Source organism: Barbus barbus (assembly GCF_936440315.1).
Source record: "Barbus barbus genome assembly, chromosome: 26".
In the NCBI taxonomy this organism is placed as follows: domain Eukaryota; kingdom Metazoa; phylum Chordata; class Actinopteri; order Cypriniformes; family Cyprinidae; genus Barbus; species Barbus barbus.
Genome location: NC_136754.1, coordinates 11,265,256 through 11,280,398, shown reverse-complemented (window position 1 = coordinate 11,280,398; position 15,143 = coordinate 11,265,256). Strand labels below are relative to the sequence as shown.

The 15,143-nt window shown below is 36.3% G+C and overlaps 1 protein-coding gene across 1 annotated transcript in view; it reads right to left on the bottom strand.

The window, feature by feature from the left end:
• Nucleotides 1-15,143, bottom strand: part of LOC306845807 (pappalysin-2-like) — a gene marked incomplete at both ends in the record, with an annotated part of 61,099 nt that overhangs the window by 4,693 nt on the left and 41,263 nt on the right. The window contains 5 exons of the mRNA XM_079378785.1: nt 6,082-6,153; nt 7,849-7,958; nt 8,633-8,765; nt 8,845-9,013; nt 14,206-14,419. Coding sequence (XP_079234911.1) covers nt 6,082-6,153; nt 7,849-7,958; nt 8,633-8,765; nt 8,845-9,013; nt 14,206-14,419 — 698 coding nt within the window. The remainder of the gene's footprint in view (nt 1-6,081; nt 6,154-7,848; nt 7,959-8,632; nt 8,766-8,844; nt 9,014-14,205; nt 14,420-15,143) is intronic.

The following is a 15,143-nucleotide window of genomic DNA, read 5'->3' as shown; positions in this document are numbered from 1 at the left end:
TGCATCTGCTCCGGCCAGCAGAGGAAAACTGCCAGTGAATGTTAAACAGCGCTGTAGTCAACCATGTGAAGCACTACACAAAATCATCTGACCCAGACCTCACATATATCTGGCTCAAGACAAAACAATAATCAAGAAAAGTCAAAATCTGACCAAAACAATAGACAATATAATGTAAATTATTAACGTAAAAAATATTTAAATGTATTTACATGTATATATTTATATTAATATGATTTATATTACATATAAATATATTTAATATATAACCATAACACTTTTCTTAAATATATACATGCATGTGTGTGTATTTATATATACATAATAAATATAAAAAGTACATTCATATACGTTATGTAAACAAAAACTCTTATTTTGGATGTGATTAATTGTGATAAATCACTTGACAGCACTAATTATTACATTAAATTGGCAGAAACTTGCTAATTTTGTCTGTTTTTGCTCAATAGATTTATTTTAAGTATAAGGAGCTGCCGTTAAATTTGTTAGGTTTTTTCATCTTTTGATTCAAAGACACCAGCATTTAAACAATTAATTTCAGCTTTTTGTTGTATTTATTTGTCATTTATTTAGACAAAAAAATTATCCAAAAAATCTACTGAATCATAGTTTCAATAGAATTAATACTAGCCAAACTACAGCCTTCCATATGCAGAACCTTAAAACTCCATCTGACCTGAACTGACAGAACTAGTAAAATAACAGCTCTTTTTCTCCAGCTGCAGTGAAATTTGTTAAGTGTTTTCATCAATGTTTCGATTCAAAGACACCAGCATGATTCATTTCAGCATTTTTTTTTTTTTGCATTTATTTTCAATTTATTTAGACAATATGTGATTTCAAGATCTACATTTTTTTCAGTTGTAAGTAATAAAATGAATATATAAAACGTATATATAAAACCTGAAAAATTGGTCTCATAAACCACATATGCCCACATACACACACACACTAATTAGTTGCAATTCATTACTTGTTTTCAATATTTCGAGACCTAATAGGAAAGACACCATGACCTTACTGTATTCCCATAATAAATATAAATGCCTCTTCAGATTACCTACTGCTCAGTGTCAGTTCAGGCTGTCCACTGAGGTATCCATTCTAAAATTCATTTTCCTGGCCTCCTCTCAAAGAGGGGTTTTAGTAGGCAACCCTGCTATGTTTTTGGGCAGTATCCAAAGCTTGATTTAGATTACATGAATTTATTGAAAACTAAACCTTCTATGAGTGACTTTAAAAATATGTATTTTTTAAAAACACAATTAACCCCTAGCAACAGTTTCTGCAATGTGCGTTTGCAATCTGAGATACCGGAGAACAACAAACTGAAATCTGAAGGTGTCTTTTATCTTATACAGTAGGCTACATGTCGTTGGGAGAAATGAAAATCCCTAAACATGAAATCCCTAAACGCGAGGGAGGACACATTCCACAGGTTGCCTGACCGACCACATCTAATGCTAAGCGAAAGATAGAATAAACAAAACCTCCATGGCAACAACATGTTTTCATGGACAACATTGTTTTGAGGCCCCATGTTAGTGCTGGCATCTCACTTCACTGAAGTATGCGCCTCTTGATTGGCTCTCTCCAGAGTTCCCAAAAGACTACTAATTATGTTCCCCTCCATTTAATTCCTAATGTAAACTTTTCCTTTTTGTCTTTAAATGAAAGCTGAACATGCTGAAAAACAAATTTTAGGTAACACATCACAACAGTGAAAGACCGAATGAAGTGTTTCCAGGTTTTTTTGTGTTTTTGTCTTGTCAACTCTTTCCATAATGTTAAGATGAAGAAACCCAGTGCATGCCCTGAAAGGAATCAGATGACCATTCTTCTAACCATATTTGCAGCAAGGAATGTGAACAGTGGTTCTTCATAAATCTGTGGCATCATTTGTAAGGTTTTCACAAATTGAGCCACACAAAAAGGGGAAAAAGTTGATTCAAAAACTGGTTCGAAGCAGTCCAGTAAATTGTACTTGATGGTAGGCAGAGGAAAAACAAAAAAACAAACTGCCCCAACAGTCCAAAGCTCAGAAGTTCATAACAGTTTCAACAGTCTGACCAATACATGGACAACTATAATACCTGAAGAAAGCTTCCATTGGCTTTCTTATTCATCTGGAGGAGAAAACCTCCAGAACCAAGGGTTGCAAAAGCAGACTTAATGTCTACTTATGTTTGGCCTTAATGGTTTGAAATAAAGTATTAATAATGACACATAAACTAAAGCATAACCTGAGCTGACCTCTTCACTTATCATCAGCCTGTAATGGGAAAGACCTTCTGGATGCAACTGGAACATGTGCTGTGGTATAATTTATACTGAGTCTCCGATATAAAAGCAACTGTTTTGCTTGGTAACAAATGAGGGCAAGAGGAGATGAGAGGGTCTGGCAGATATGAGGATTATTTGAATATCATAAAACATCCCTCTAAAGGAATGGTGAGTTCCAAGGCAGAATGAATAGTTCATAAAACCTGTCTGCTTCACTCTGAAATTAGATTAAAAATGGTCAAATCGGATATCCACGGGGAAAAAATCTTGGATATGCAACTGGTGATAAATAAATAGATAAAATGTAATTTTAAAAAATATATAAAAATATAAATTTTAGGGTTAGTGTTATTTTTTTTTAAATAAAGATTTTCTTCTAAAGATATTAGAAATGTATTTTGTACATAAAATTGTATCAGAACAGAATATATTACAATAAATCATTTGATTTACCTTTTATATGAGAAAATTTTTTGTTGATTTTTTTAACAATTTATTCAAGTCTCACATTTGAATGGTACACTGTACTAAACACCGCTCCACACTTTCGTCTTCAAGATACGCCTTTGACATCACTGGCAGAGCTAAAATCCATAGAGAATTACAATAAACAGTCATCCATTATTTTCCTAAACACTCGACTGTTAATTTCAACAATATTTTCGATTCCAGACTTCACACGACTCTGCCGCCTTACTTCTGTTGACTTTTAGCGAAGCCTGGTATGTTACTTTCATCACATCATTTGTGATTATTTTACAACTGGTTTAACGCATCCATCAGTTACATAACGTCCTTTAAATTCCCTCTGTCTAACTGACCTGCGCACACACCGATAAGATCATTCATTTGCTTTGGCACCTCAGCACTACAATTGTCGACAATGTCTGATGAGTTAGTGCTCGGGGTGAATTTAAACAGGATTCTGTGAATTGCGGGAAGGACTCTGGAGGAACAGAAACCAGAATAATATGTTTTATGATCATGTATATACCACATTTTACAGTGGCAAAGATATTTCCATTTGGTTTTATTTTTGCGATAAAAGGAGAACCGGTGAGAATCAATCTGTCAGCATGCTGTGGGAAGATGTGGCACGCAGTCCATCAACCATCGCGCTAAATGTTTCTCTTGGCCACTGGAGATGTTAAAGATGTCTCCATATGAGAGCGGATGGTGTCGGAAGTCCCTGACAACAAAATGCCTCATTACTGACGTAAATGTAAACTTGGGAATGTCTAAACCATATACAGACAAAATAAAAATAGAAAACTGAATGACTGTATTACTTGACCCTTTGGACAGGGTTCATCCAGATTTAATTTCCTATGGGCGCAAATACAGTTGCATGCGAAAGTTTGGGAACCCCTTGCAGAATTTGTGAAAATGTGAATAATTTTAACAAAATAAGAGAGATCATACAAAATGCATGTTATTTTTATTTAGTGCTGTCCTGAGTAAGATATTTTCAATAAAAGATGTTAACATATAGTCCACAAGACAAAAAAATAGCTGAAATTATTAAAATAACCACATTCAAAAGTTTGGGAACCCTTGGTTCTTAATACTGTGTGTGGTTACCTGGATGATCTACGACTGTTTTTTTTTGTTTTGTGATGGTTGTTCATGAGTCCCTTGTTTGTTCTGAACAGTTAAACTGAGCACTGTTCTTCAGAAAAATCATCCAGGTCCTGCAGAATCTTCAGTTTTCCAGCATCTTTTGCATATTTGAACCCTTTCCAGCAGTAACTGTATGATTTTGAGATCCACCTTTTCACACTGAGGATGATTGAGGGACTCAAACACAACAATTAAAAAAGGTTCAAACATTCACTGATGCTCCAGAAGAAAACACGATAAATTAAGAGCCGGGGGTGAAAACTTTTTGAATTTGAAGATCAAGGTAAATTGTACTTAATTTGTCTTCCAGGAAACATGCAAGTAGATTCTGTTGCTTCCGAAGGGCAGTACTAAATGGAAAAAAAATTATATTTCTACAAAATAAGAAAAATTTGGACATCTTCATTCTGTTCAAAAGTGTTCACCCCCGGCTCTTAATGCATCGTGTTTCCTTCTGGAGCATCAGTGAATGTTTGAACTTTTTTTAATTGTTGTGTTTGAGTCCCTCAATCATCCTCAGTGTGAAAAGGTGGATCTCAAAATCATACAGTCACTGGTGGAAAGGGTTCAAATATGCAAAAGATGTTGGAAAACTGAAGATTCTGCAGGACCTGGAGGATTTTTCTGAAGAACAGTGCTCAGTTTAACTGTTCAGAACAAACAAGGGACTCATGAACAACCATCACAAAACATTGTAGATCATCCAGGTAACCACACACAGTATTAAGAACCAAGGGTTCCCAAACTTTTGAATGGGGTTATTTTAATAATTTCAGCAATTTTTTGGTCTTGTGGACTACATGTAAACATCTTTTATTGAAAATATCTTAGGACAGTACTAAATAAAAAATAACATGCATTTTGTATGATCTCTCTTATTTTGTTAAAATTATTCACATTTTCACAGATTCTGCAAGGGTTTCCCAAACTTCCGCATGCAACTGTAGCTTCAAAGTCACTCTTGAGACATTATGTGCAACTACCCTAACCTATTATGATGTATTTATACATGCTTCTAAAAAATGTTTCAGTGGATCATAGATTTGATTTGCGAGTTCCATTTTGGTCAAACGGCCCACTTAATAGACGAACATGGAGTTCTGACTACAGAGATAGTGAAGAGCAAAACAGGTTTCCCCATCTGCGCATGAAGCTCCATGACACATAATAACTGGAACGTAAAACTAAAAAATCAACACCGTCATCATTTATCACTGATTACGGTGCTCCCTGATTCTCCTGGACCACCTCAACGCTTTGCTGGTGGTTATCTGTCAAACAGGAAGCAGATGTGAACTCTTGCTGTTGGTTTTACATCTAAAATACTGCTGGCGTACACATCAGTATTATAAATACAATTCTTTAATCTTTATGCACCGTGATATTGTTCCAAACCCATATTCTTTTCTTCTTTTTTTTATCAGTGGCACTCTAAAGTAGATTTTTATTATATATATATATATTTTTTTTTTTTTTTGATGTAGCATAGCTTTGTATGGGAAGTAGAAAAACTTGTTATTCACTAAAATGATCAAAATGGTCAGTAGTGTTTTTAAGGAAAAATAATAATTAATCTATGAAATATTAGAAATATTTGAATTAAAAAAAAAAATGTATCCAAGTCTAACACTTCATTAATTTGAATGACATACTGTACTAAACATCTTTCCGCCCTTTCACATTTTTAAGATATATCCATCTCCTGACACTGACAGAGCTAAAATCCAGACAGAAATACAATAAACACTCAACTGTTAATTTCAACACTATTTTCACTTCTATGCTTCAAATGTTTATCATGTGACTTCGGAAACCTTGAAATACAGTGATCAAATCTTTTGGACTACTTTCAGGGTGCTTGTATTGTTTGTCTGTTTTAAACTTTTTTGACGTTTTTGGTCAACATAAACCATTGTGCTATGGAAAAGAGCTGCATGAACACCCATTAGAACTGAAAGACACTGAATAAATACTGAAAATCAGAAAATCATATGGTTTTGTAATGACATGAGGGTGACAGAATGATCTAGAATTTAGAAAATCTAGAATATTTTCCATCTTGCACAAAATCACATTAGCTTTGAGGGACTATTTTGACTCTTGTGTGATGTTGTACTTCATCTCTAATCAGAAAGATGTCATATACTTAGCACTCACCTCACAGGACTGGATGCAGTGGATCTGTGCTGGATCCGGATGCCACTTCAACATGCCAGTACAGACAATACTCTTTCAAAGGAAGGGAAATAGAGGAACACAAGAGGGAAGGGAAATGGAGACAGTCATTCACTGCATTGTAAAGATGACAACATTAAACAAAAAAGCTGACTTGTTACTATTGATTAAGTTCCTGTAACAAATCTTCTTGAGAGGAAATCTGAAAAGGGTGTTTCTATTTATTTCTATTTTATTTAGACTTTTCCAGAAATCTAACAATATCTAACTTAATTTTAAAAGACAAAAAGGAGACATGGTGCCTAAAAATAATACTGCAAATTAATATCCAATAACTATGACATATAATAAGGGTTACTCTTTCCCTCCTGTCCTTTAAAACTGAACAAATATTTCACTGATTTGACATTTTCTCAGAATTGGAAAGCTGACCTGCTTCTAAAGCAGAATTTATGGAAAGAAACTCGCTTATCGCTTATTCATCTCCCTCCTACTGTGACCTTTCCTTCATCAGTCTTACCCAATCTGCAATACATTGGACAACATTCCTGGAAAGCAAGCTGTTCTTAGGGGTGCTGATGTATCATTATAAACAATGGGAGTCCGACACCTTCAGAGACATCATGCTTGACGTGTGGCATTTTAAGCGTCTCTTATAAATACATCACACTGTAATGACTACTCTCATGAGCTGATATGACAGTGAGAGACAGAATCAACACTTGGAGCGAGAATCAAGGAAACCCAATCCAACTTATCACTCTGATGTGCCAATAATGCGATTCCAATTTTGCATCCAAAGTATTCAGTCTGGAAGCTCCTCTACCTAGAGCCAAATAAGGACCCCCCAAACAAAGATCAGAAAAGTGAGCACTTTTACATTTGACAGATGTCAAACACACCTCATGTCATGGTGTGGAACAGGGAAAAAAGACATTTAATTTCGGTCTAAAAAAATCACTTCAAGGGGCATATTTGAGGGTCAATCTTGACTACTTTACAAGACAACTTGCAACCTTTTGTGTGTGGGTTGAATTAATGGACAAGAGCAACTTGTTCCCTTAAAAAGACATTTATCTTTTAATGCAATATCAGCTCTTACATCATTACAATAAAGACTACGTAAGATCTTTTTATAAGAACAAAACCGTAACAATTTATAATGTTCAGTCTGATAATACTAGTTGTCACACTTTATTTTAAGGCCCAGTTATGGCTATTAGCAAACCATTAACTCTTTCCCCGCCATTGACGAGATATCTTGTGATGTCTCGTCAATTAAGAGACAACGCTTCCTCACCATTGACGAGTTTATGGCAATCCGCATTCTAGGTATACTACGGTAAGGAAAGCCCTAGCGCATGTCCTGGATGAGTTACCGGACTTCCGGGTCCGAATTTTGTTTTTTATAAGAAAATTTAAAATTTGCTAAAAATGTACTCTCCCTCAGGTCATCCAAGACGTAGACAAGTTTTTTTCTTCATTGGGTAAAACAAATTTAGCATTACATCATTTTGCTCACCAGTGGATCCGCAGCAAAAAATGAAGTAAATGAACACATTCTAATTAATAAATGTTGTAAAATATTGTTTATTAGTTCATGATATCCAATGCATTTCTAATAGTTTAATTGTAAATGTTGAAAAAATGGAGAGTGCCTAAATTCTCAAACATGGAGTTTGGTTAAAGCACTAGAACAGCCAATGATATCAAATAACAATTTGTGGCAAACTGGCTCCACCACCTCACCTGAACTTTGCTGGGAAGCATCCAGTGCTCTACTGTATCAGCGCTGGAGCTATTGGCTAACACCACAGGGTCACTCAAGGCCACAATACATGTTGGGTAACAGACTGCACCTGCCATGACACAAAGCAAGCTTTGCTTTAACCATCATTTGCATCTGTTGAATTTATTCATGTGAGCACATGAATAGCCAAGCTCCGGACTAGTCATCCATAGTTGAACAGCTTGGCAGGTTGGCACTCAAAAGTATCCTACTGCATGCTACTGACTGTGGTCTTGTGGCCCAGGTACAGTATAGTATGTCTAGACCTCTTATTAGGAAGAATAAATGCAGTGGAATAAATATACAGCCAAATAAAACAAAATAGTTAAATGCATATTGTTACGGGATTTAGTGGTTGTAGTAAAAATAAACAAAGGATCTCGAGAACGAAGTAGCATCAACACACTCTTTCCTTTAATGAACGTTAAATAACATTAAACTCAGGCCAAGACAAAGGGAGAACTGAGGACTTATAAAGGAACAAGAACAAAAGAGCAAACAAGATGATTAATACAAAACAGGTGAATGGAATAAACAATGATTAACTAAACTAGGACAGGAAAAAACAAATAAGGGCAAACAGGAACTAAACGGAAACCAACACGTGACACATATATGTTCAGACAATGATTGAGACAATAATCATTGCTTTGTTAGAAATCGACTGACTAGTAATTTCCATATTTGAAATGGGCCACTTTTATCTCATAACCAGTAAATTGTCTTGTCAGTTTAAATTCTCACCCACGTCAAATCCCTCCTCACAGCTGTATTCCACCAGGTTAAGATCAAGAGGAGGCTGGCACGGTCCCTCAATCTTCTTACACATAGTAAAGTCTTCAGTCCATTTGCCATCCTTGGTGCATCGAATGCTGGACTGCAGGGACAAATGCAGATGAGTGTTAAAGACTGCAGAGTTTACACAGATAAAGGTGGCCTACAAAGTGCTACAATACCCTTTCTGTTGGATCGGGACACTGTAGGGTGCAGATACTATGGAAATCCAAATTGTTGGTGCAGGTGTACATGCCCTCAAACATCTGCGGGAGAGGAGGGCATGTGACAGGTGCACAGCTGCCCTCTTGCCATGTCCCACCCTCCAAACACTCCAACCTCAGAAACTTCCTGAGAAAAACAAGTCATTAGCATGAAGAAGGGGTAAAACACTTTTACACACATATATAGTATAATACCTGTACAAAGTAGTGGTGTCAAAATTAGCACGTTAACCCGTGCGATTATTTTTATTTAGAATTTTTTTTTTCAGCCCAATTAACGCAGGGGCGGGGCTACGGTTGGCCACCCCATTCACAACTACTGCCTCTGTCTTTTTTTTCTTAAAAATGATTGTGTTTATTTAGATGTAGAATGTCTTTATGTCCACATCAAACGGGAAACGTTTCAGATGCGTTTCAGACTAAAACGTCGCCTCCGTGCCAGGCGCGAGTCAAAGGAGCACGGAAAAGATACTGTGCTCGTAGCGCGCGGGTTTTCAAATACACGCACAAAGGTGACGGCGCGCGCTGTAAGCCTGTATCATTTCATATCAAAGAAAGAAAGAAACTACGTGCATGCAATGTCCTAGTAATGCCGTCAGTTAAGGCATGAAGTTACCAAAAAGGCGATTAAAGCTGCCTTAAAAATGTGTGCATGCATGCATATGTTATATATGCGTCACATTTAAGAACATGTCTCTGAAATGGTTTTAAAAACTGTCCTGAGGCACCCCAGCACTGTCTCCCATCTAAAACACCATTCAACTTGTCCGCTCATTAGTAGAGACGTTAAGACCTGAAGTGGGTCAGAAAAGGTAAAGAGATTTGTGAGAAAATAAGATGCATGTCAGATCCGCGTCACGTTCAGCAGCAGCAGCAGCTTTTAAAGCAATAGCAAGCAAATAAGCTAAAAACCAGCTGCTGTGATGTCTATTTATCCAAGAACAAAAGAAAAAAGAGGAAATCAATAACTTTTATAGCTTTAAGGGGTTCATCTATATTTAATTTAGAATTTAGTGTTTGGTCATTTTCTGTATATTTCTGCTGAAGGGCACAGGTAAATATGTCATTTATTATAATGGGTTCATTTGAAGATTGTTTTAAGTTAACTTAAATTAGAAGTTAAGTCTAATAAATGTTAAAATTGATAGCTCTCAATTAATGCTGATTGGCTACAGTCAATGGTTAAATATTCAGGGGGGAAAACAATTTTAGAGACATCAGTAGTGTTGATATCAGTGATGCTGGCCTTCAATCATAAAAAAGATGCTATTAAAGAAATAGAAAAAATATACTGTCTTTATGTTGTTTGTACATTGTACATTTGAATATTGAATGTGAAATTATTGCAATATAAAATATATATTTAAAAACTTTAATGTTAGGTGGGATTAATATTCATTGTAGAAAAATGTGCGATTAATTAGTTCGATTTTTTTTAATCGATTGACAGCACTAGTACAAAGTCATTACTTTGGCTGTGTTTCAAAATCTAGTCAGTTCACTCGCTAAGGCCTACATTACTACATTTCTTAATGTTGTCAAAATAGTAAACACAAACTAGAAAAAAAATTGAAAAAATATAGAAAGAATTTACATCAATGTATAGATAGACAGAAGGATAGACAGACGGATAGACGGACAGACAGATGGACGGACAGATAGATAGATAATAAACAAATCATTCAAACACGCCCCCACATGTCTACGTCACGGTGTGGGAAGATTTCCAAAACACCGCCCAAACGTATACGCAATGAAAGAAGGCGGAACTATTATCCAGCGCCATGTCTTGGAGACACTGTTTCCTTGTGAAAGCGAAAGTACTTTGTTTGGGCTTCCAAAAGAGGGCACAACTAGAAATCAGTGGTTAAGTTGTATTTGCCACACTGTTCCAGAACAGTTCCACACAAATATTAGAGTGTGCAGCGCATTTTACAGAGGACTATTTCCTGAACCTGGAAGAGTAGACTACAATGCTGGCTTGCACAAAGGCTGTTTCTATAAAGTGGGGCAATTCCAACTTTGCAAGGACAGTCTAGCGCTTCTGACTCACAGCCTGTAAGTATGTTTTCTTATTTAAAGAATTTGCCACTGACAATTCAAACACGAGTTTTGAGCATTGTAGAGTAGCACTTGTCGTTTGTCGTTTCTCCGATTTCAATTGCAGACATGGTAATGTGTACGTGGTGCGGCGATGCATCGCAACGGGTAAAAAGACAGAATAAGTCATTATAATCAGTAATTATATCCCCACTGGATGCAACAAATGCCTCGTTTATAATGTGTTTTATTGCTTTTGTGTCATCGCGCCAGGACACGGCATCACAATATGGTAAGGGGGCATAACATTTCCGTGTCCCGCTTGAGGTATTCGGCCAGTCACAATTAGGGATGGGTATTGTTAAGGTTTTAACGGTATTACTACTCTTACCGATACTGCTTATCGATCCGGTACTTTAACGGTATTCTTATCGGTACTTTTTGTTTTACTTTGTTTCTTTGTTCATATTCTTACAGTATCTTATCTTATGTATATAAAACACTAAAAATGCCTGCACTTCATCAATTTGTAAATGCACCAGTGTGCAGGTATTTTTAGTGTTTTATATACATAAGATAAGATACAGTAACAACATGAACAAAGAAACAAAGTAAAACAAACTGACAAATACAATAAAACAAACACACAAACGAAATGAAATAAACAGTGCTTTCATTTTTCCATGAAGGTCTACTAATATTAATGTTCAGGTAAGTAATAGTTACAAAAGTAATCAAATGTAAATGAGCACTGCATAGTTTTCACTGTATGTACTGATAGATAAGCTATAACGTTGTTCAGATTAAGAGCTGTGGGTGATTTTCTCTTTGCATTTTGTTCTTTGATTAACATTGATGGCTCAAGCTCCAGTCTGACACTTTAAGACAATATACTGACACGCATTTTTTGGCATATTTTAGTGTGTTATTTCGACGCGCCCGAAGCTCAAAGTGTACTTCGCTTGTCCGTTTTGGAGCACGCCGCCGCGCAGGCACACGCGTGCACACACATTTCAGCCTGGGGAAGAGTATCACTTGTGCAGATTGTACTTTCAACGTTTTACTATCAAATATGTCCTGCAATGTAGCAACAGTAAAGACAGCATTTTATAACAATCACTGATTGAGCTGATTCAGATGTTAAGTTTTGGTTCGGAGGAACGAATCCGCGCCGCTATGAAGGGAAGGGAGTTGTGCTAGAAGAAATGCGGCTATAATCCTTGGAAGCCTAAATCGAAAAAAAAAAAAATACTTAGCTTAATATAACAGCCACAGGCCTAAAGTGTGAGCAGATGTTTGAATAGTTGGTTCTCTCTTCTATCATAATTAAACAGGACTTTCATGTTGCGTGTGCTGAAGCTCCTCCGCGCGAGCGCGATCTGGCTTCTGAATTGCGCATAGCAAAAATGCATCATAGACAAATGTTTGAATATTATTGCACATAAAAACAGCTGGCGACATTATATATATATATATATATAGAGAGAGAGAGAGAGAGAGAGAGAGAGAGAGAGAGCAACAATAAATGCATGTGTGTTTTCTTAAATTCTCCAATACCGAGAGAAGTACCGATAACGTCAGAGCTTATCGATACTCCGGTCTTTCATAATTTAGCCCCGAGACCGATTTAATACTGAGTTTTGGTACCCATCCCTAGTCACAATGCACTGGATAGCCGGCCAATCAGAGTATAACTCGCTTATCAGAACGAAGAGCTTTGTAAAAATCGGCACATTTCTGAAAGGCGGGGCATAGAGGAGCAACAATAATGTACAGTATGTGGAAAATAATGTTTTTTTTAACCTTAAACTGCAAAAACACATTGCATTACCCAAATACTTTTTTAGCAACGTCATATGACCCCTTTAAATAGAAAATTCAAAAGAACTATGGAAACTTGCTTCCGTTATGGGATAAGAGATTTTTTTCACAGTTCTGAGAAAAAAATGGCAAATTCGCGAGATATAAACTAGGAATTGTGAAAAAAAGATTAAGTTATGTGAGACAAAATATTCACAATTATCATTTTTATTTTTTATTCTGTGGTAGAAACAAAAAATTGAAGCGTAAAATGCAAACTCAGAATCGCAAGATGTAAACTCAGGATTGAGAGAAAAAAAAATCTCATAATTCTGTTTTTTTTCCCTCAGAATTTTAAGGAATTTTGAGAAAAACAATTACCTTTTAAGCTTCCATAAAATGTATTTGTCTTTTTTAATGTACTTATTGCATCCATGCTGAATTAAAACATTAATTAAAAATCAATCAATAAAAAAAATCTTAGTAACTTCACATGTACAGTGTACATGGCTGTCTGTCTCTATAAAGACCATCCTATCCTAACTACTTGTGATGCTGGCATGTTGTTAAGATAACAATGCCTTTTTAAATATATTGAACTCTGTAGTTTTAATGCTTTTAATAATGGAATAAAAACATAATTAAACAATAATGGCCTTACAAGGTATCATACTTTTGTTGTATACAATTAGAGAAATGTACAAAAAAGCTGTCTCGATAGGTTTTGTTACATTACACACGTGCTGAAATGTAATTGTAGGTTCTCAATCTGCTCCTGGTCTGAATTTTTGAACAACATGAATGCAGCAATTACTATGTTTCTTGAATGACATTCTCCTCCAGCCACAGGGGATTTATTCACATCTAAGCCATGTCACAAACCATCTGGTACGACCAAATAGCCAATAAATCCTGAGGAAATAAATTGGGGTGTAGTGTTCATTGAGAAAGATCATACGGAAGCACAGGCTAAAACTACCTCGATAATAGCATAACACCTTTCTTTAGATCGTCATAAACCATTTGCTGAACCTTCATTATGAAATGCCTTTTAGAACAAACATGCCAATGGTCTTAATAAACAGGATCATTTAAATGGCTTTATGAGACACGCTGGCTATCACTTCTGGTATTAATGCCCAATTAAAAGCTGTTAAAAGACACTGAGGTATTTTACCAGCCATTTTAATAACTCATAAAGACGAGGCAGGTGCAAACGCTAGTCCCCTCAGATGTGCTAAAATATGCTATAGCTTGATTGGATGGAATACCAAAACAACACACCATCAAACCATTCATCAAAGTTCACTGCTGACTCCATTGCTGAAAGATATTTGGAAACACATGGAGTAAGATTTTGATCTTATTAGAACCATGTGAGCAACCTAGATGCTGGAAACAGATATTTTACCTTCAAAATTTGTCAACACAGTAACCTATGCCTAGAAATCAGTTCAAACCATACAGACTGCAACTTACTTTCTTGGCTTCTTGTTGAGCGTGCCAGTGACGTAATATCCCGGGTTGCATTTGTAGCGGCACACAGTGCCCACATCATGCCCGCCTCCATGACACTGAGGAACTAGCAGCGTGGCATTGGGTACAGAAGGTGGATCCGGACACTCAATCTTGCAGTAAGCCTCTGGATATGACCATAGTCCATCCTCAAGACAAACCAATGTGTCACTTTCACCTGAAAAACAGATCCTGATAAGAAAACTGCATCCAAATGGAACAAAAATTCTGTCAGTATAAGTAGTTAAAGGATTAGTTCACTTTTAAAAAAAACTTTTGCTGATAATTTACTCACCCCCATGTCATCCAAGATGTCCATGTCTTTCTTTCTTCAGTCGAAAAGAAATTAAGGTTTTTGATGAAAACATTTCTCAATATAATGGACTTCATTGGGACCCAAACAGTTCAAGGTCCAAATGACAGTTTCAGTGCAGCTTCAAAGGGCTTTAAACGATACCAGACGATGAATAAGGGTCTTATCTAGCGAAACGATCGGTCATTTCAAAAATAAATAAAAAAGTTTAAGTTTTATAAGCACAAATGCTCGCCTTGCTCTGTTCTGTGATGCGCGTTCGTGATGTCACGTAATACGCAATTACGTGGAAAAGGTCACGGTTGACTTAGGCGGAAGTACCGAGTCAGTGTTTACAAATGTGCGGAAGGAGGACCATATACACATATTAAAATGTCTTTGTGTCAGTTTATCGTTTAAAATGCCCATTTCGTGTGCGTATCCTGGGTGTTTTAATATTAAAAAGCCTACTGACTCGGTACTTCCGCCTACCTCAACCGTGACCTTATTCATCGTCTGGTATCGTTTAAAGCCCTTTGAAGCTGCACTGAAACTGTCATTTGGACCTTGAACCGTTTGGGTCCCAATGAAGTCCATTTTATGGAGAAAT